The following is a 22987-nucleotide window of genomic DNA, read 5'->3' as shown; positions in this document are numbered from 1 at the left end:
ATTTCCCGTTATGCTGGCAGAAAGATCGTAATCTGCTCAGCTACCAGATGCATATAATGTTAATTAAATCCAAATGGAAAACAGTCAAATGTCTTCTAACAGCGTGATGCTGGATGTTACCATTTCTCAGTTTGCTGGCTCCTGTCACTGGAACGATTGGAAGCGAAATCATCCCTATCCAAATCCCTTCCAACGCTGCTGTTTTCACCATTGTTGGCAACTCCTCAGTAGGTTTACCGGCAGAGTGTGGGTCATGCTCCCTTATTAACATCCAAAACAAGCCTCCGAATAGGGAGCCCCCAACCCTACAGGGCGGCCTCTTTCAAGACGGGCACGGAGACGCCCGCCACTTCACACTCCATGAAGGAACAACAGAGGCCCACTTCGGGAAACAGGATGCCTTTATTCCGAGAATTTCAGTACAGCGCTTCCTGCAGTCCAACTAGTTTCGGCACTACAGCCTTGCTCACAGACAGGAAGTTTTACAAAGTGCATCTGTGCCTACATTTTTATAACTGTTCTGGTCACCTGATTGTTTGTAGCCTGCATCTCCCATAGTGCATCATTCCATGCAGGTAAGTGTTGTTTTAGAGAAGAACTGTGCTGAAATTCTCGGAATAAAGGCATCCTGTTTCCCGAAGTGGGCCTCAGATATATATATATATATATATATATATATATAGATATATATATATAGATATATATATATATATATATATACACACACACACACACACACGTCAATTCTTAATATCAAGTGTGCTCTCAGAAAAGACAAAACTCTAAATCATAAGGGTGTCCGTTTAATTCACAACGCGTTTCACCTCTTGCAAGGTTTGCTTATGTGAAAAAGGGCAACGTGTACAAGCACAACATAAATAGCGTTTCCATGGTGAACACCAATGACGCGAATAGCGTTGTAAGTGTAGCGGACATCTTGAAACAATGCAATATTCATGGTAAAATACCTACGTCTCAATACATAGAGTATACTCGCTCTTACCAATTCTTTCAAAACCCAAATAACTCATTAGGCCACTTTCTATGGGTCTCTCGAAGTCCAGAAGGAGTCACGGTAAATTTGGAGATATATATATATATATATATATATATATATACACATGAACAGCACTCCTCTCACAACAAAAGGACACGACGCTGTGTCTTTGACAATTCCAGCCAGGGTTTATTCAGTGGCTCTGTCGGACGCGTTTCGCCTGAACCAGCAGGCTTGTTCACCAACAAAGTTTTGCCAAACAATTTCCACCATTTATACTGTGCACGTGATACGGTCATGTGAGGACTACAAATTGAGTGTGCAAGAAAAAAGACTCGTAGTTTTTACCCGTTACGATTGATAAAACGATAACAGGATGCATACAACTTTAAGTAAAGTATAACACATTCAAAAATGATCCACATTAATAGATCTCTATTTACAAATATATTATAACATTTTTATAAACCACGGTCCATTTTCTAAAAAGCGCCAAGCAAACAGTGGCAATTGCCACGAAGAGACCATTCACCCATGTGGGTTTGCCATATTGTTTTGACACTTTCCTCTAATTCAGCCCCAGTGGGCATACCTGATTGATAAGAACAATGCGTAATTGTAGCGAAGTCGACACTAGGGAAAAAGAACTCCAGACCTTACGCTCCCGCTTTAAATCTAGAGGGTATGGAGCTGAATGCATTCAGAGTGCAATCCATAAGGTCAAACTCAAAACAAGAGAAGAAATTTTATTTGAGCCCTCCGAAACAAATAAACGCAAACAGAAACAATCACAAGATTCAAATGAATGTAGATTGGTGACTTCATACAATAAACAACATGGGCAAGTACGTAATATTCTGTCGAAACATTGGCATCTGATACGCAATGACCCTATTTTAGGCAAAATTGTGTCAAACAAACCCCTAATAACGTTCAGAAGAGCCAAATCATTTAAACAATTGCTAGTCAGCAATATGGTACCGAAATCGTGCAAACAACCCCCCAAAACTTCATGGTTAAGACGCCAAGATGGATTCCTGAGATGCGTGAAGTGTAAGGCATGTCAGCATGGTGTGAACACTAAGAAATTTACAACAGGCTGCTCAAAAATTGAGAAAAACATCAGAGGGCAGTTCGACTGTAAAACGGATTTTGCCGTCTACGTGCTGAGTTGCCCATGCAATCTTCGGTACGTGGGCAGTACAATTCTCCCTGTTCACAAAAGCATATTGAAGCATCTAAGGGCCATCAAAAACGTGGATAAAACATACCCGGTAGCACGCCACTTCGCGATTTGCCATGACAGTAATGTGACAGGCTTATCGTACTTTGTCATTGATGCGATCCCACCCAATGTGAGAGGTGGTGACAGACAGAAAGCTTTAAGAAAACTAGAATCACGTTATATTGTGGAACTAAATAGTAAAGCACCAATGGGCCTTAACATCGAAGAAGATTTGTATACACATTTATAGGGCCTTTTTAGAGCTTGCTATACCCTTTCTGGATTTTCCGTTTTTATTTATTTGTGAATAGTACATTGTAGTATTTATAAATGTATGGATTATTAGTTTTGTTAAGTAGGAATTAATGAATTGAGTTATATCACTTTAATTTTGATTCATGTGAGGTATCCAGTAACCAGATAAGCCAGAAAAATCAGGTATGCCCACTGGGGCTGAATTAGAGGAAAGTGTCAAAACAATATGGCAAACCCACATGGGTGAATGGTCTCTTCTTGGCAATTGCCACTGTTTGCTTGGCGCTTTTTAGAAAATGGACCGTGGTTTATAAAAATGTTATAATATATTTGTAAATAGAGATCTATTAATGTGGATCATTTTTGAATGTGTTATACTTTACTTAAAGTTGTATGCATCCTGTTATCGTTTTATCAATTGTAACGGCTAAAAACTACGAGTCTTTTTTCTTGCACACTCAATTTGTAGTCCTCACATGACCGTATCACGTGCACAGTATAAATGGTGGAAATTGTTTGGCAAAACTTTGTTGGTGAACAAGCCTGCTGGTTCAGGCGAAACGCGTCCGACAGAGCCACTGAATAAACCCTGGCTGGAATTGTCAAAGACACAGCGTCGTGTCCTTTTGTTGTGAGAGGAGTGCTGTTCATATTTAGCGGACCGAGCTTGGAGGTTCGCCTGACGACGCACCCGCTAATCTGGAGTTTGCGGTGGCTGTTCTAAGCAACGTGGCAAAGGATATATATACACATATACACAAACATACAAAAATGTGTGTCAAAGCAATGCCCTTTCAGGCTTAAAGTGCTGCATAAATTATGCAATAAGAGAAGCGGGCAGGGAACTCTGGGTAGTTTCCAAGTTTAGGTGGAGAGCAGATTCTTTATATGGAACACTCTATATACCACATACACACCAAGTCTGCTCCCCTCAAATGTCTGTTTTTCTAGCAGAACTGTTAAGTATTGAACTACCATAGTGCTATCCATGCCAGGCTAGGAAGTTAAAGCCTTATGTCATTTATTCAGCAAAGTCTTTAAGCATAGGATTAGTGCCACACGTTAAGCTGAAAATTTCAAAGCATTTTACCATTCCAAGAACAGTATTACTGCTTTGAACTGGTAATATACCATCAAGACCAACCTGGAATAAATTAAAGTAACACCTGACATGTGTTTTGCTGCTCTCATTAGAGCTTGTCAGATAGGTATAGCTTTACCCAGACACAAGAGAGCAACTAGTAAAATCAAAACCATGCCCTTTCAGCCTTAGAGTGCAGCATACGTTATGGAAAAACAGAAGCAGCGAATTCTGGGTTGTTCAGGTGAAGAGCAGATCCTTTAGATGGAACACTCTACAACCTCACTGACACTGCTAATCTTATAGTTAAAAGCTCTGCTAGAAACAGACATTTAGGTGAGCAGATTGAGTGTTTGTGGTGTGTGGAGTGTTCCATATAAAGGATCTGCTCTACGCCCAAACTATCTTTTATATGTATTAGTTTTATATAGCACGGATACAGCCCAAGTGCACTGGATTACTTTACATGAGCTCCTGATTATATTACACAAGGTCAGATTCATTTTATTATAAGCACAGGAGCTTAAGTGATTTGGGCAGAATCAAATGATGTTGAGCCAACGTCTAGACATCTGGTTCCACTAACCAATGTCGCTAGCTCTGGCCATTTGGCCACATCCATAATTCTTAATTTGTGTGTGAAAGTCGATTCAGTAGTATGGTTGTGTATGATCACATTCTTTGTTGTAATGGCTTTGTGAAGTAAAAAACACAATAGCAGCAACAAATATCGCAAGGTTCACCTGGAGTCTTGACTGGGAATACTTGCAAGGGGTTCTTCAAAAAAAATTAAAAATGGACTTTGATACATTGTTCTGCACCTTTGCACTGGTGCACAAATAGGGCTTATTTCAATTACTTACATATAGATCAGAACTTTCACAACTGAGTGGGACTCGATCCACAGTTTGGTATACACTAATCTAGAGAACATGCCACTGCAAGCAAGCCGAAGCGGACCCAAGAGCTAATGCTTCTATCGGACATGTAGGCCAGTTGAAGTTTGCTTTCATTACATCAGGCAACAGACTGTCATTTACCACTCTACAAATATTTCTCACTCCAAAAATATACACATCAGCTATCAAATTATGACATTCCATGATGTGATCGTTTTGCCACAACCCCAGTGTGAGCAGTTCACCAATCCATGCTTATTTTTCATACTTTTTCCAAATGTTACCTTCTGTGGTACATTTGTCTCCTAAACTGCAGCTCTCGTAAACATAAGGGGCTGGCACGTCCATTCCACCTGCCTCTTTATACATACACGCTAACACAACACTTTTTCTGTGAACATGTGACGCGTCAAACTAACCTTTTGCGGCAGTCAGCATGGTAGATGCCAGCTCACACTGTTGTGACTCCAAGTGTCCCAGCGTAAACCAGCGTGGATAGCGGCTCGGCACCAAAGACACGATTTGATGAGGATGGGAAACATCACCTGGAACAGTAGTCTCCAGAACAGGAAGCCTAAGAAACATACAAATGCAGGTTAGACAAAGGTATTCAGCACACTCATGAAGGCAAATAAAAATGGAGAGCTTATGGGGGCAGTCTCCTCACACTGATGGAACTGGTAGTACACTTGCTCTTTGCTGAGATGGAAATGCAAGGTGCAGTGTTAAGGCAAATGCACAGTTTAATCAGAGGTCAAACTTATTTATATCTTGTACAAGGCAAATTATGCAGCTTCCAAAAATTGTGTAAAACACCAAGCGCAAATGGAAGCTTGAAGGATCCTCAAAGTAGGGCACAATAACCGAAGTCTTCCCTCTCAAGACTCTGGTGATCAGTGTTTAAGTTCCCTAATGCACAGAGGTGATAAACCCCCTTAAAAATTGCAACAGCATCAGAATCTCACGATTGGGGTGGCAAGCGTAGGCTCCTACAGGTGTAAGTCGTTGACTTATAATTTAAGGTTCTTTTCATAGACCAAAGTTTGAACATTTAAAGCGCTGTAGAAACAAACCACACCTGTAGCTTCACAAAGCTACAAGACTTCTGTTTAGATTTTATAACTAAGATCCTATGGCTGTTCAAGTGGACAATCAGATTGCAAAAATAGCAGGAGAAAACTGGTGAGCATAAGGGGACAAAGTGAAGAGGAGAAACAGGAGACTGCAAACTTGCATACCTCATGGCTCGCAGTGCCAGTTTATACGACAAGTCCGCGTCGTGAGGCAGTAATGCAGAGAACAGGTACTTGGCAAATGTGTGCATTGGAACACTCTCTCGATGGATCACCTCACCCAAGCCACTGAAAGGTCCTCCTGAACAGCAAAAAGCAGAGGTTAGCAAGCTATGTTCTCAACTGAATGCAGTATTTTTGTGACACCAGCATCTGGATCGGATGAGGCACATCTGTACCCCTCATCAGTAAAGCCTTATTATCAGTGCTTAACATGTGAAAAGAATTACACACTTCCATCGGTTATTAAAAATGAATGCAAAACCATTACATGAAACTTTATTTTCAATGTGCACCTCCCCATTCCTACAGCTCTGACTACTTCTGCACCAATCTGCAATTTCAGCATGGGACTTTGTTACTTGGCAAAAGTGTTTTGTACAGTACCATCTATCAAGCCTTGCTCCAAGATTCACACTGTGCATGTAACTTCAACAACATATAAGCTCATTCAAATGAATTACAAGAACAGACAGGGGAGGAACAGAGGTTGATCTGGGGCAACAGTGAAGTCGCAAGTGCATTTTGGGAGCTTTCTTAAACCATAGTAAACATACCACTTAAATGGATCCTCTGAAAGATGGTTTGTAATTTAAGTTTGATGGACAAACAGGAGTTTCCTCAGATTTCATAGTGAAAGAACACCAGTGCCAAATCTACAAAAGCGAAAGTCAGGCGGCATCTGAGCACTTCTGAAATATCTGGCACAAGCCAGCTGCCCAGGCATTGCAGCAAGAGCTAGCCTAGCGACTTGGAAGGTCGATGTTCATTGCATTGAACTTAATACCGATTATCAACATCGCTTTAGCTCCCAGAGATGCTACATCCGACTACAACCTAGCATGGTGTATCTGAGTTATGAAGCTTAGTCTACAGTTTCAATTGATCTGAGATGAGGAACAGGACGTGTTAACTTTGACTATAGGAGTGCTAAACTCCCAATTTGATCACTTTACACCAAACGAATGCTCTCACAGTCATATCGCCTCAACATACACTTTAAATCAATGTGAAAATGGAATGAAGGTGGTGGATGGTTCAAGATGAAGGAGCACTGATCGGAGCTTGATCAAACAAACTAAACCAGCAGTCTTCAGTCTACTCAACGTTAATCAAATGAAAACAAACCAATTTTTGCAACGAATACAAGAGGGAAAGTGGGACAAACTAGATTTAATGAATGGAAAAACTATTTTTGCTTTACAGTCTTGGTATAGGCCATGATATAAAGAAAAAACTGTTTTGATATATGTTTTTTTTTACAGTATATATGACTGAGACGAGCAGTGGGGACAAAGCAGAGTATGCTTATTTATCCAAGTCTTGCTTGATATACACTCTACTCCGAGGGTCACCAAGCAACAAACTAACTGAAGGGAAATAAATTAATGCAGAGAGAACAGCACACAGCAAAAGCAAGGAAGGAAGGCAACAGGACTTAACAAGTGCCTCTTGTGCATACTGCTAGGGTATAAGAAATGCCACAGCTGACATGTGGGGGGCAAGTGAGGGAGACAGGGGCTGTCAGTCTTATCCTTTACATCCCACCAAGAAAGGGTCTAGAACGCCCCATGGTCTGGTTCGTAGTGGCCCCAAATGACCCTTGTGATTAAAGAGTTTAAGACTTCTGCAGACTCTACCATCGATAGCTTCCATAATGCACAATGTCAACAGCAGCAGGTTCCGTCCTGCGCAAAGACCAGACATTGGATCATAATCAAATGTTCAGGCAAAACGGGTTGGAGCCCAGGCTGGTCTCGCCTGCAGGCGGTTTAGATGGCACATACATTTGAGGGGCACTTCCATTTACAGGGGTTACAAAGAATGGTAACTGCTGAAACTATACATTCCCCACAGGATCAAGGGACTCTTGCATCACACGTAAGCCCCTGAAAACATTCAACTCACATCGGCATTCACCCCACCTTGCAGCAGTAGTAAGCTGTAATATACACAATAATTGTAGTACTCCCCAGATTATCTCCCAGCAATAGCATGTGTTTAGTTGGCAAAATAAGCCTTCTCCTAACGTACTGCCTATCAGACAGTGCACCCAGTATCCCAAACATCAAGTAGGACCCAATTAAATGTCTGACTAGTTTGCACTACCACTTTTTTTATCCTCTTCCCCCTCCCCTTGCCAGTTGCCAATCAGCAGAAATTGGCTCCTCACCTTCCAGTAGCAGAATGCTCTGCTTGCGCAGAGTCTGTACGAGTACTGGATCCAGCTCCAACTCCTGCAGTCGAAAGATTATTTGTTCCTCATTGCGGCAGACTTTGTCCTGGGCGTAAAGTCCTTCGGGCATGACTCTCTGCTGACCCATTCCCATGAGTGCTACCTCCAGTGCCAAAGAAAGGTAGGACTCCCCGCTGTCCTGGGAGCCAGCCACCGAGACATGATGATAGACCGGTGGTTTGGAGTCTCCCACATCTATGAAAGAAAAGCCACTAGGATCAGTACGGGCATATACTGAAAGCATTACTGTATAACTACTTCCAAGAAACTAGTTGCAGCGCTAACTGTGGACTATAAAACAGGCTCACAGAACAAGACATGTAGAGCATGAGAGAAAACTATCCCGACTGCTTAAAACACCTGAAGGAGTACTCGAGATTGTTTGCAACCTTAGAACCCCCGCCCCATACCCACAACTAACTTCAACAGGTATTTATTTACACGGTACACACTGCAGCACATCATTTATTTGTGGAAACCAAGTATATCCTTTACTGCAGGCTCAGGACCAGCTGCTGCAGAAAAAACACCATTTGGTGAGCAGCATTCTTGCAGCAAACAAACGGGCAAAGGCACCCCCGCCACTTCTTACTGGAGGGTATCAGCGTTGTTGCTGGTTTTGAAAACTAAAAGGTTTAAAGCATTTTTATTTTTTCAGTAAAAATAATGAATAATTATTTTGAGAAGATGCATTAAATGGCATTTTTCCAGTGTATTGTGTGAGATAAGTGATTTGGCACAGCTGCGAGCAAAGCTCAGCTCACTGATATCAGAAGTTTTTATTTGCATTCAGCAATACGACATTTGTATACAACAAAATCAAAGGATAAAATAAAAACAAAATGTATATGAAAAAAATATATAAAATCAAGGCACTGTACTAGAGAAAACAAGCATCGGCAAAGCCACCAGGTCACATCTTATAAAGGTGTTAACTCAACCTTTTGGCTTAACAATGCAGTTTGGAAAAGCTGAAAAGCATTAGCAAAACACAAGGGGAAAAAAGGACAATGCCTCCGAGAACTTATTTGAGTGCACGCATCAGGGGATAAAGCAAGAGCACAACAGGAGAAACAGAGGCGATAGGTGGCGGAAACAAAACTGAAAGCAGGGTGTGGGATTGTGAGTAAGGGTGGGCGTAGTGCCACTATATGGAACTATGTGGAACTGAACAACTACTCTGAACTACGGTCAGTCTCATCCCAATTAATAAAACTGAAACCTCACATACCCTTGATAAAATAAGAAAACTAATAGTTTACCTGTCGGTGTAGTTTTGCAGCTTGAAGATCTTTCTGGATTCACTATGCGGTTATCTCCCTAGGTTAGGGAGGGCACCAAAATCACCTCACTGCGGTGTTTTCATTTTCAATTTTGTTAGATGACTATATGCATTTTTTCATGTGAAGATAGTTTTGCAGCGTGAATCTTTCTGGATTCACTATGCTGTGCATTATTCCGCGATCTGGTGGTTGGGTCCGGATTCGTAGTCTTTTTTTTTGTAGCCCAGGTGAGCGTCTACGTCCCACCATTTGGTGCACCTCTCGGGACGTCGTCGTGCTTCCTGTGGAAGTCCCACCTTTGGGGCGCCATCTTCGGGTTCTTTTTCCCCCCCTTTTTTTTTTTTTAACCCTAGGCGCTCTCCTAATTTTCCTTTTCCAATTTCCTTTAGTATTCCAATTATTCTGTTCTTCCTTGTCCTTCCACCTCTTTCTCCATCCTCATCTTCCTGGCGGAGGTGGGCGGGTTCGCTAGTGAATCCAGAAAGATCTTCAAGCTGCAAAACTACACCGACAGGTAAGAAACTATTCGTTTTGCAGCGTGAATCTTTCTGGATTCACTATGCTGTGCATAGACTTTGTAGCGGTTTGTTATTTTTGTGGCGGCTGGGTGGTAGATGAGTGTTGGCTGTTGAATGTGTTGAAGCACCCTTTGCCCTACTTGTGCTTCCTTGTTCATCTGAATGTCCACGCAATAGTGCTTAGTGAACGTGTGCACTGAAGCCCACGTTGCCGCCAGGCATATGTCTTGAATGGGCGTATTTGCCAGAAAGGCGATAGTTGCTCCCTTCTTCCTTGTGGAGTGGGCTCGTGGCCCATCCGATAGCTCCTGCCCTGCCTGTTTGTGGCAGAATTGTATTGTCAGTGCAATGCATCGTGCAATGGTGGCTTTTGTCACAGGTCTACCCAGGAAACTAGTTGCAAAGGAGACAAAGAGCTGCTTGGTCTTCCTGTGCTCTTTGGTCCTCTCAATGTAGTGCATCACTGCCTTTTCTGCGCTTGTCGTGGGGTTTTGAAAGAAACTCGGTATCTGAATTGTCTGGTTCATATGGAATGCCGACACCACCTTGGACATGAAGTGTGGGTCCGTTCTTAGAACCACCCTATCCTTGTGTATCTGGATGTAGGGCTCTTGCAGTGTCAGTGCTTGCAGCTCGCTCACTCTGCGCAGCAAGGTTATCGCTACCAGGAAGGCTGTTTTCATGGTCAGCATTTGCAGCGTGGCCTTGTGGATGGGCTCAAACGGTGGCTTCATAAGCTCAGTTAGGACCACGTTGAGGTTCGATGCCGGCGGCGGCATCCTCTTTGGTGGCGCAATTCTTTTCGCCCCCTCCAGGAACCTCTTTACTACCTGTGACGTAAAGAGACTTCCTCCTCTCTCCTCTCGTGTGTAAGCTACGATTGCCGCTAGGTGTACCCTTAGGGAGGATAAGCAGATTACTTTTTAGTAGGTGTGCGAGACATCTAAGCACCGTTGACTGTTGTCATTTTATTCAGTAGTTTATTTCTGCTGCACCATATTGTGAAACTTTTCCATTTCTCCCCTTAGCATTTTCGTGTTGTAGGTGTTCTTGCCTCCCGCAGCACTCGCATAGTGCTCAGTGGTAGGTTCAGGTGCGCAAACTATAAGTCTTCAGGAGCCATGCCGCCAGGCTGAGGCTCTCTGGCTCTGGGTGCAGGACCTCTCCGTTCTGCATGGAGAGAAGGTCCTTTCTTCTTGTGAATTTGTGAGGAGTGCCTTGTGCCATTTCCACTATTTGAGAGAACCATGTCTGCCTTGCCCACTGTGGTGCCACTAGGATCAGTGTCATGTTGCTGGTCCTGCACTTGTCGAGCACCCTGTGTAACAGTGGTATCGGTGGAAAAGCCTAGGCAAATGTCTTTGACCAACTTATCCATAGGGCATTCCCTTGCGATTGCTGTTCTGGTTGTCTGGATGCGAAGTTTTGGCATTTTGCATTTAGGCGTGTTGCAAACAGGTCTATTGTCGGTGTTCCCCACCTTTGGAATAGCCTCTGCGTTTCCTGTCCATCGAGCTCCCACTAGTGGGATGCCGATGTCTGTCTGCTGAGCCAGTCTGCCTCCACATTGTCCTTCCCTGGTAGGTGTATGGCCAGCAGGTCTATCTTGAGTGGGATGGCCCATCTCCAAATCTCCTGTGCCAGAGTGGAAAGGGGGAACGATTGTGTCCCTCCCTGCTTGTTGATATAGAACATGGTAGTAGTATTGTCCGTCTGTATCAACACTTTCTGGTTGTAGAGCTGTTTCCTGAAGGCCTTCAGGGCTAGCAGGACAGTCTTCAATTCCAGGTAATTGATGTGTCTGACCGCATCAGCCGGAGTCCACAGACCCCTCACCCAGAGTTTGTTCATGTGAGCTCCCCATCCTATTTGCGATGCGTCCGTGGTGATGGTCACAGTTGGGTTAGGTGGTTTCAAGGTCTTTCATGTAGTTAAGTTCTCCCTGTTCCACCATGTTATCTCCTCCTGCACTGCGTGCATAACAACCACTAGATCCTCCCAACTCCCGCTTGCTTGTGACCATTGCTGTTGGAATGGTCTCATGTGAAGCCGTACATTGGGGACTAGGTGGATGCATGACGCCATCATCCCCATGATCTTGATCACTGTTCTCACTGTCAGAACTCGCCCGTTCTGGTAGAGACGCGTCTCGTTCAGCAGGGCTATTGTTCTTCTGTCGCTGGGCATCACCGTTCCGTCTATGGTGTTGATCTTCGCCCCCAGGAAGATCTTCACCTGTTCTGGTTCTATCGATGTTAGTGTTCTTGTCACCCGTTCTGCGTGCTCCTCGCACCTGTCGCGAGTGCTTGCTTTGACTAGCCAGTCGTCTAGGTAAGGATACACATGAATCCCTTCCCTTCGTAGGTACGCTGCTACTGCTGCAAGGCATTTTGTGAAAACCCTTGGTGCAGACTTTAGACCGAATGCCAGGGTTGTAAACTGATAATGATCCTGGTTGATGTTGAACCTTAACAGGTTTTTGTGTTCATTGGGATGTGCAGGTAGGAGTCCTTGAGATCCACGGTGGACATGAAGTCTCCGCCTCGCATTTGGGGTAGCACTTCTTGTAGTGATGTCATCTTGAATTTTTGCGTCTTTATGAATTTGTTTAGGAATCTTAGGTCCAGGATGGGTCTTAGTGATTCGTCCAACTTTGGTACAAGGAAGTAGTTTGAGTACACTCCCTTGTTCCTTTCTCTGCATGGCACTGGTTCTATGGCCCTCTTTTTCAGCAGTTGAAGTGTCTCCTCCCTGAGTTGAGCGAGCTCTTGACCCGAGCGCAGTCTTCTCTTTGGTTTCTTGTTTGGAGGCCTTTTCTCCAACTCTATGCAGTATCCGTGCTGTATGACATTGAGAAACCATTTGTCTGAGGTTATTTGTTGCCATTGTTGTAGGTAGAGGCCCAGTCTTCCGCCCACCGGTGTTGCATGTTCATAGGCGCTTGTTTTGTGTAACACCCTTGGTGTTCTTACATTGCGCTTCACCCTTCGGGGTATGCTGGGGGTGAGCGTCCTTTTGTGTGTGTAGTCACTTAGATGAGGGTTGGTCTCCCCCTCTCCTCCTTCGGCCACGTCCGTTTCCCCTCCCTCGAAACGACTGGCCTCGAGGCTGGTACTGCCAGTTCTGCTTCTGCTGTCCCTGCTGGCTGTGACTGTCACCCTGCTGCCCTTGCTGGAATGTCTGGTGCGACGTACCCTGCTGGCTTCCTCCCCTTCCGTAGGGTCTCCGATTTGGGTTCCTCTTCGCATCCCTCTGAATTGCAGGGCCCCCATGGATCTTGCGGTCTCATTTTCCTTTTTCAGTTGGGTGAGCTTCTCGTCCACTGTTTCCCCGAACAGCGTTTCACCGTTGAAAGGGGTGTTCGGTATGTTATTCTGGACTTCCTGCTTGAATCCAGAAATTCTGAGCCAAGCCTGTCAGTGATCCCTTATGGCCATCAGTCTGCTCGAAGTTTCCGCCCCGTCCAATGCAGTCTTGATGCATGAGTTGGCGATATTCTTCCCTTCCTCCACTAGATGAGAAGCCCTTTGGCGGTACTCTTCTGGGAGATGCTGGACTAGTTCCCCCATCTCATCCCAGTGCTGGTACTGGTGTCTGTTCAGTAGCGCCTTTGAGTTTGCCATGCGCCAGTGCATTGCGGCATTTCTTTCTACCTTCCTTCCAGTGAGGTCCATCCTTCTGCTCTCCTTGTCAGGAGGTGGGCCCGAGGTCACCGGCACATTGGCTCTTTTCCTGGCCGTGGAAGCAATGATGGAATCGGCAGTGACCGATCCCTTGATGTAAGGAGGATCCTGCGAGGAGTGCTTGTACTTCTTTTCCGTTCTGGGTGTGATGGATCGGCATGTTCCCGGGTCCTTAAACGCCTCCTTCCCTTGGTTCATCACGCTTTGGAGCATGGGGAGGAACTGGCTCATTGTCTGGATGGGGAGCAGAGTTTCGAGTAGAAAGTCTGCTTTCGGCTTCTCCTCGTCCAATTTCACACCAAAGGCTGCTGCAGCACTCTTGACGACCATGTTGTAAGCCCCGATGTCGTCAGGCGGCGAAGGCCTCGAAGGATACGAGTCCACGGGCTCTTCGGGATTTTCGGTGTCGATGTCCTTTTCCATTCCAGCTCCTGAGTCGACGGCGCCGAAGCGTAGAACGACTGCTGATCCTCTTCATCATCTTCTCCCTCATAGTAGGGGCCTTCTTCCTCCTCTTCAGGACCTCTCGACTGCTCTTCGGCGTCTAAATCTCCCTGTTCCTCGATCTCAACAACATCCGTCGACGGGACCGTTGGGATTTTGAATTGCTTCATTCTTTCGTCGAACTCCTTCCTCTGAAGGATGCTCTCCATCTCCGCCTCGAGCCTTCTCTTTCTTTTCCATGCTTGAGATGCTCGGCATCGACCGCAGGTCTCTTCGACGGTGCTAGTGTCGACGCGGCCTTGTCTTTCGTCGCCGAACGTCCCACCTCGTGGGTCTGTTTCGACGAACTCTGTCTCTCGGCGGCCTTCGGCACCTGGGAGTCCTTCTCGAAGGATCCGCTCGGCCTTTTGTCCTTTGAACCACTGGCAGATGTCGAAATTTTCGGCGCCGGTGTTTCCTTCGAGGACTTTGACTCATTTTTTCGAGAGTCACCTTCCGATTTTCGGGGCCCTTTTGGTGGTTTTGTACTCGACGTGTCGATTACCTCGTCAGGCGTTTTCTTATCGGTCTCTGCGACCGTGAAGACATCAGGTCCCTCGGCGATGTTGTCTTAGTCGGTGGAGAGGCCCAGATCGTAGTGTGACGGGGCCTTACCCTTGCCTTCCATGCTGAAGTTGGCTCTCCTCTGACGTTCTCGCACCCGGAGAGTCTTCGGCGCGAAAGCGGAACAGGCGTTGCAGTCCTTGCTCTCGTGGTCGAACGGCAGGCAAAGGTTGCAGACCGGATGTTGGTCCTTCTGCGCGTACTTGTGGTGGCAGTTAGGGCAGAACTTAAATGGTGTCTTGTCCATTGCGCTCAGAGCCTCTGAGTGCGCATTTTCCTATGTGCGTCGAAGAATTTCGAGGATCCCCTCCTTCTTCGTCGTCCCGGCTGTAATACCTTTCTCTCTGTAGTCTTCTAAAAGTTCTCCTTCGATGAAACTCGCGTATTTTCCTTCTTCCTGCGTCTAAAACTCTGGAGCTTCTCGATGACGAGCCAGACCCAACGGCGGAAAAAAGAATCTGAAGATGGCGCCCCAAAGGTGGGACTTCCGCAGGAAGCACGACGACGTCACGAGAGGTGCACCAAATGGTGGGACGTCGACGCCCACCTGGGCTACAAAAAAAAAAAAAACACAAAAGAAAGACTGCGAATCCAGACCCAACCACCAGATCGCGGAATAATGCACAGCATAGTGAATCCAGAAAGATTCACGCTGCAAAACTATCTTCACATGAAAAAATGCATATAGTCATCTAACAAAATTGAAAATGAAAACACCGCAGTGAGGTGATTTTGGTGCCCTCCCTAACCTAGGGAGATAACTAAGCAGATGCCTTAAACACAAAGAGCACGTCATGCGGAACGATTCGGTGGTGGCCCCATCCTCCTAGGACCACCCCAAGCACATGTATGGGCAAAAATACAATCCCAAGCAAAGGCCCTGCAAAGCATTATGGGACGAGATTCTAGAGGGAAGTGAATATAGTATCCAATATCAAAACATTCCTCAAGGGGCATACTCTACGGGCTCAGTTGAGAGCTAATACTATAATATTCACTGCACTCTAGAATCTCGCCCCATAATGCTTTGCTGGGCCTTTGGTTGGCATTGTATTTTTGCCCATAACTTTGCTTGGGGTGGACCACCACCGAATCGTTCAACATATGCTCTGTGTTCAAGACATCTGCTTGCCCTCCCCCTAGGTTAGGGGTGACCCCAAAATCACCTCTCTCATTGCCTGGTATTTTTCAAAGTTCACTTTTGTGAATTGGTTATAGGCTTTTTAGCATGTAAAGGCAAAGTTGATTTATCAAAGGGTTGTGGGTGCAATAGCTAACTCCGCTACGTGGTAGAGTCAGAATTATTGCATGAATTCTGTGTTTTCAATGTAATGCGTAGTTAACAAATCTACGCAACCTCCACTAGCGGAGCGGAGTTCATTGCCCACTGTTAATTGTGAGGAGGGAAGCTGCACAAAGAACAGGAATGTACTGAAAGCAATGACATGTACAAGAATGGATTGCTGAAAGTAAAAGAAAAAACAGTTCCATGATTGAAAGCAGTGGACGGATAAAAGTCACTGAATCAAAACGATTCAACAGCAGCTATGCTCCAATAGATGGCTAACGGAGAGGAAGGCGAAGGTAACAAGGAGCAAAAAAACGAGAAGGACAAAAAATCCAGCCAATGATTAACACTGGGCTGAGCTGACCCAAAGCCTACCCTCGGTATTGTACACAACAGGGCTTACAAAATACTGCTAAAGTGGCCTGCAGAAAAGACCTAAAACCCACGAACACGAAAGGCAAGAACAGCCACCCAAAAAATTTATCCTTTTGAGTCATGCTAGGCAGGCCATGAAAATGCTAGTCCGAGCCAAGGAAATTAATTCCCCCGTCTGCTGCTCGTTAATGCATACCCATCTAGGAAGGTACTGTGGTGAAGACTGTATTAGATTGAAACCTGGCGAGCCTGAGATTGTTCAAGTTTCCAATGCCCCCCTATGCCTCCACTCCCCCCCCCCTCCCCCCCCTCCGGCAATAACTAGACAATAAGATACCATATGGTCTCCAATCAGGCCTTTGTTCTTCCATTGGAAGGACTGCCCTTCATAAGGATCACTGCTGAATTCTTTCAGTGAACCAGTCATTCAATTTGGGAGCTTTTCTATGCACTAACAGCACAAGTCATTTTACATCACTTTTTGCCAATCGGCATACAACAGGACACGGCTGAAGCCTTTTGTTCTGAGACACGCACAGGAAAACGTCAGGCATAATAGGTCAAAAAGCTCTACATACCTGTGGATTTGCAACAAGTTTGTTTTCCATTTTATTATCAAAGTTACTGTGTTCAGTCATTTCACTTATGAATGAAGTTCGAGGCAAAAAGATGCGACAGAAGTGCAGAGGAAAAGGAAAAAAAGGCAGTGCTCCTAGGTGATGACATTCACACATGAGTTACTCAACTGCACATGAAGACATTCCGTCTTAAAATAGAAGCCCCCTAATCTGATCCGAGGTGACCCTGCTCACTGTGTCTAACAGGAATGAAAAATGAAAGTAGCAGTTTTACTCCGAAAACATTCAGCTCTGTCATACTGTGCACTTGCTGCTGCCCATGCTTGAAGATGAAACGTCAGCCATTTTAGGTTACACCATCTCCAGTTCCAAGCTCTGGCAGGAGGCCAGATATTGACATCTGGTGAAAAGAGCTCCTAACTTGAGACAATAACCGCCTACAAACTCTCGAATATAAAACGGGCCCGACGTGCAGATGTGTATTCCGTTTAAATCCAGGTAACAGGCTCAGAATACCCCCTCATTGCTCGAACTATCCCTTTTGGAAAATGCAAATATTTCAGACCCTGTCACTCGATGGCGGAGTTATGAATCAAAATGTCATAAGCTGCAAAATCCTACTCGCAAATGGGTTTTTACAGAGCGATCTCTTCCCGATTCACACGCTGTGCACAGATTATGTAGCAGCATTGCCACTCTCCTCTGGAAGAGGCCCGGATAAGGTAGCTGTTGCAAATAACTAATAGAATTCCAAGCCCTGCTGCAATTTCATTTCTTTCCTGAAAATCTACACAATGCTTTGTAAAAGTATACTTAGTTGACCATGTTGCCACACTGCAAATTAATTTCAATGACCTTGGCCAGTACATATAAAATTCTTCCTTATGGAGTCTTTCTGCCAGCCCTCTTCAATCACAGATTTGCTGTTCTGTCATTCACTTTCTATCAGCCCCTACAGCACAGGGCAGGGGTCAGTTCGCTTTAGCCACTACTTGGCTTCACTGAGTGATGGCATTCTGCTGTTTCACAGGGACACATCTACACACAGCGTTCCCATCAGTATCCCCCCATAACAATATTTTACAAAAAACATGACAAAACAAGCACTGACAAAACCAAAAACCTGGTAGCTAAAACCAGACTTATTGGCTCAGTCAATGTTTTTGCCCTAAAAGCACAAACCCTTTAGAAAGTTTGCATTAGGCTCAGACCCAAGCAAATTAATATTCTGAATTTAACAGTTTGAGCAAGAGCCCCATATTGTTTTCGGAGTTTTAAGTTGGAATTTGTCTAACTAACAGAGGACTGAATGCTCCCGCACTCTGAAAGCTGCGGAACTACATTCAGTAATTACAGCTACAAAGCCATCCTGCCTCCTACAGCTCAGACTTGGAAGGAAAAGGACATGGTTACATCTGCCTGCTTCCCATGTGCTTCAGTACCAGGAGCTGCTCCTGTTCCGAGGCAGTGACATGAAAATCTGAAATGATGCGACAAGCTGCTCTCCACAGAGAATGACAGGAGGAAGTATAAAGGGATGAGAGCTTTTGGGAGGACACTCAAGGATGGATTGCCAAGGGGAACATCCCGCAATCCCGATATCAGACTGCAGACCTGATGGCGATATTCGGTATGTGAGGAAACCTACACGGCGGGCACAGAAACAGTTTGGGCGTTCCAATAACCAGCCAGTTAATATAACATTCATGGAGCTGAGAAAACATATCTAGATATGCAGAGAAATGTGATAAAATATGATTGAGATTTTCTTAAAGTTAATTTCATTTTACTTTTGGACTGACGAGATTACTATAATAGTCATGAGATCACCGGCCAGTCATCTCACCATGGGCGTCCATGCATAGTCTGATGCTTTAGGTATGGAATCGCCACTGCACGAGTCTTTGTGAACACTGCTGGAGCAAACTAAGCCAAGAGCTAGAACACGATTTGGTAATGTACCCAGATTATAGACCTTTGATATTTCCTCTGCGCCAGATGCTGGATGAAAATACACATTCTTGGGTTCTGTCACAAGAAGATCATTCTCTTCTAGCAGGATCACCTCTCGAAAAATAGACATTTGGAATGTCTCCAGCTTTATAAATTTGTTAACAAATTGCAGGTGCAAAAAAGGTTTTAGAGTTAAAATCTGTTTGGGAATAAGAAAATATGCCGAACACAGTTGTGTCAAATTTTCTTGTTACTTATTCTATTGTGCCTTTCAAGATGAGATCTTGCATCTCTTGAGATTGCGGTTTCTGAGGTTTTGGCTTCATTGTTCGAGGCCTCTTTAGATTTTCCATACGATATTGAATATGCTACTTACCAGTATGCATCTGTTCTTGGCATGTAGGGCTGCTGACATTCATATCTGTGCATAGATCGCCGCCTAGTGTTGGGTCCGGATGTTTGCACGTTGTTGTCCTGGAAGAGTCTTCGAAGTATCCTGAGATAGGTGACTCCTCCCCTGGACCACAGTGCGCATGGGCATCCTCTCCATCCTCAGATTGTTTTTCGCCATTGTGGCAGTGATGGAGTAGATACAGAAAGTGATGACCATGCTATACAGTAATTCTGAGAGCTGCAGCTGCTACAGGCGCCGGGGAGGAGGGTGGGCGATATGAATGTCAGCAGCCCTACATGCCAAGAACAGATGCATACTGGTAAGTAGCATATTCAGTTCGAGGCATGGGGGCTGCTGAATTCATATCTGTGCATAGAATACATAGCAGTACCTCCCATTAGCGGCGGCTACCAGTGCCAGCTGCAGCGGTCTGAAAAAGAGTTTTGAGAACAGCCTGTCCTACAGCTGCCTGCTGTTTTGAGTGTACATCTACACAATAGTGTTTGGTAAATGTATGTATAGTGGACCATGTGGCTGTTCTACATATATCATGTAAAGGAATGTTTCCCAGGAAAGCCATGGAGGCCCCTAACTTACGTGTTGAGTGGGCTCGTGGGGGAATCGTTAATGTGCGTTTCGCCTTTTGATAGCAAATTTGAATACATTTAACGATCCATCTGGCTATACCTGCTTTGGAGATGGCGTTGCCTTTGTGTTGTGGGGAAAAGGCAACGAAAAGTTGTTTTGTCTTCCTAAAGCTTTTGGGTCTATATAGTACATGAGGGCTCTTTTGACGTCTAGTGTATGGAGCATTCTTTCAGCGACATTTTGTGGATTCTGAAAGAAAACAGGCAGTTCAATCGTTTGATTCATGTGGAACTGCGATATTACTTTAGGCATGAATTTGGGGTTGGTACATAGTACGACCCTGTTTGCGTGAACCTGTATGAATGGCTCTTGAATGGTTAGTGCCTGGAGTTCACTAACTCTTCTCAACGAAGTGATTGCTACTAGAAAAGCCACTTTCCAGGTGAGGAATTGAATCTCACATGAGTGGAGAGGTTCGAAGGGTGGGCCCATCAGTCGGGTGAGGACCAAGTTGAGGTTCCACACTGGCGCTGGTGGGTGTCTTGGGGGAATTACTCGTTTAAGTCCCTCTAAGAAGGCTTTGATGGCAGGCACTCTGAATAAAGAGAGGTGCTGCCTGTTTTGGAGATAGCAGCCTATTGCGGTTAAATGGATACGTATTGAGGTGTACGCCAGATTGCATCGGTATAGGTGTAAGAGGTAACAGATTATGTTTTGAATGGATGCGTCTAGCGGGTTAATGTCATTGTTATTGCAATAAATGACAAACCTCTTCCATTTGGCTGCATAGCAAGCTCTGGTAGTGGGTCTCCTAGCTTCCTTAATGATCGCCATACAGTCAGGTGGCAAGTTTAGGTAGCCAAACTCTAAGACTTCAGGAGCCAGATCGCCAGGTTCAGCTGTTGTGGATCTGGGTGCTGAATTTCTCCATGGTTCTGCGTCAAATGCGCGGGTTTGATCCGCAGCCTTTGATGCGGCACCACGGAAAGTTCCAGAAAGATGGTGTACCATGGTTGGCGCGCCCATGTGGGAGCAACCAGGATGAGTGTCAGTGAGTGTTGTCGCAGTTTGCGTGCCACTAGCGGTATCAACGGCGCTGGGGGAAAAGCGTACGCAAATCTGCCGGACCAGTTCATCCATATCGCATTGCCCTGCGACTGTGGATGTGGGAACCTGGCGGCAAAGCTTTGGCATTTTGCGTTTTCCCTTGTGGCGAATAGGTCTATCTCTGGATGACCCCACTGCTGGAAGTACGGTTGGAGTACTGATGGGTGTAACTCCCACTCGTGCATCTGGTGGCTGTGTCTGCTGAGCAGATCCGCCATCTGGTTGTCTTTGCCTGGGAGGTGTTCCGCCATGAGGAATATGTTCCTCTGAATGGCCCACTTCCACATGCTCTGAGCCAGATGAGACAACTGTGGAGAGTGTGTTCCTCCCTGCTTTTGTATGTAGTACATGGCAGTCATGTTGTCCGTCCGGATCAACACGACTTTGTTGCACAGGTGTACTTTGAATGCTTTCATTGCCAGGAAGATTCCCATCAGTTCCAGAAGGTTGATGTGCATCTTCTTTTGTTGTGTAGTCCATAGTCCCTGCACTGTGTAATTGAGTACATGAGCTCCCCATCCCTGGAGAGACGCGTCCGCTGTCAGTATTATTTGTGGAACAGGCTCTTGGAACGGTCGGCCCTTGCAAAGGTTTTGTGGATTCCACCAATGCAGAGAGTTGTATGCCCGACCGCTCACCAACACTAGGTCTTTCAACTGTCCTTGAGCCTGATTCCACTGACGTGCTAAGCACTCCTGAAGCGGGCGCATATGTAGTCTCGCGTGTGGGACTATGAAGATGCAGGAGGCCATCATGCCTATCAACTGCATGAACACTCGCGCCGGAAGGGAGTGTTGAGGTTTGAATTTTGAGATCAGCAATTGCATGCTGTTGATTCTCACTAAAGTTGGCTGAGCTGTGGCAGCCAGAGTGTTGATTGTCGCGCCTTAATACTGTTGTACGTGCGCAGGTTGGAGACTTGATTTTGGGTAATTTAGTGAGAATCCCAGATCGTGAAGAAGGTGAATGGTGTGGGACATGTGGGTGGCACATTGTTGTGCTGACTTGGCCTGAACTAGCCAGTCGTCCAAATAAGGGAAGACGTGAATATTTTGCCTTCGCAGATGCGCGGCCACTGTCGCCAGGCACTTGGTAAAGACCCTGGGTGCTGTTGTTACTCCGAAGGGGAGAACTTTGAACTGATAGTGATTCCCTTGAATGGTGAATCTGAGGTATTTCCTGTGTGAAGGGTGTATTGGTATGTGGAAGTATGCATCCTTCAGGTCTAGCGTAGCTAGGAAGGAGTAGTTTCTTACCTGTAACTCCAGTTCTGTAGTAGGGGTATCTCTGTTATAGTCATAATCTATGAATAATCCCCGCCCATGTGCGGGGACCCCGGAGCAATCAAAAATATCTCTTAAGCTGTCCCGCATTTGCAAACCTGCAAAGACACTTAAGAGACAGACAAAATAATACAGCCTAATTACAACAAGGCTGCACTGGCCAGCACTTCCTCTGAAGTGAACACAAAAAGCCAAAATAAAGTTTAAATGTCATTTTTATACACATCTGACATCCTCCTTTATTATCACACACTCCCTTCACCAAAAAACCCTTTAAACAATAGAGAGGAAGGGGTGGACAGACAAGCCCTATAGGCTGTCATTATGTGTCTGCTAAAGGGATACCGTGCCTTTAAGAAACTCTCCAGAGACCCCCGGTATCCCAGGATGCACAGCCAAAGCAAGTTACTTTCAGTTCTATTTGAAGGTGTATAACAACAGGCCTGATACTGTCAGTTTACTCCACCGGGGAGGAGGGAGGGTCGCTTATGACTATAACAGAGATATCCCTACTACAGAACTGGAGTTACAGGTAAGAAACTACTCCTTCTGTAGTAGGGGATCTCTGTGTATAGTCATAATCTATGAATAGAATGGCAAGCCCATCCCAACCAACAGCGGTGGAGTAAAAAACCAAACACCAACAAATTACTGTGCAAACAAAATTCCTCAGCGAAGCCTGTCCAACCTGCGCATCTGCCCCAGCATCAGAATCCAGGCAGTAATGCTTTGTAAACGTATGGACCGACTTCCAGGTGGCAGCCTTACAAATGTCAGCAATTGGAACATTCCTAAGCAAAGCTGTAGTCGCTGCTTTGCCTCTAGTCGAATGTGCCGTAGGCTCACCCCCTAACGTCTTATTAGCTTTCTGATAACAAAGCTGAATACAGGACACAATCCATCCG

At 45.3% G+C, this 22987-nt stretch overlaps 1 protein-coding gene across 1 annotated transcript in view; it reads right to left on the bottom strand.

The window, feature by feature from the left end:
• Window positions 1-22987, bottom strand: part of ZSWIM5 (zinc finger SWIM-type containing 5) — a 390515-nt gene that overhangs the window by 95063 nt on the left and 272465 nt on the right. Inside the window, exons 9-11 of the mRNA XM_085602808.1 lie at window positions 7923-8180; window positions 5696-5831; window positions 4877-5031 (exon numbers count right to left, since the gene is read on the bottom strand). Coding sequence (XP_085458934.1) covers window positions 4877-5031; window positions 5696-5831; window positions 7923-8180 — 549 coding nt within the window. The remainder of the gene's footprint in view (window positions 1-4876; window positions 5032-5695; window positions 5832-7922; window positions 8181-22987) is intronic.

The sequence above is a fragment of the Triturus cristatus genome, chromosome 4_2 (assembly GCF_964204655.1).
Source record: "Triturus cristatus chromosome 4_2, aTriCri1.1, whole genome shotgun sequence".
NCBI lineage: Eukaryota > Metazoa > Chordata > Amphibia > Caudata > Salamandridae > Triturus > Triturus cristatus.
The sequence above is the reverse complement of the archived record's forward strand: the minus strand, read 5'-3'. Positions and strand labels throughout refer to the sequence as shown.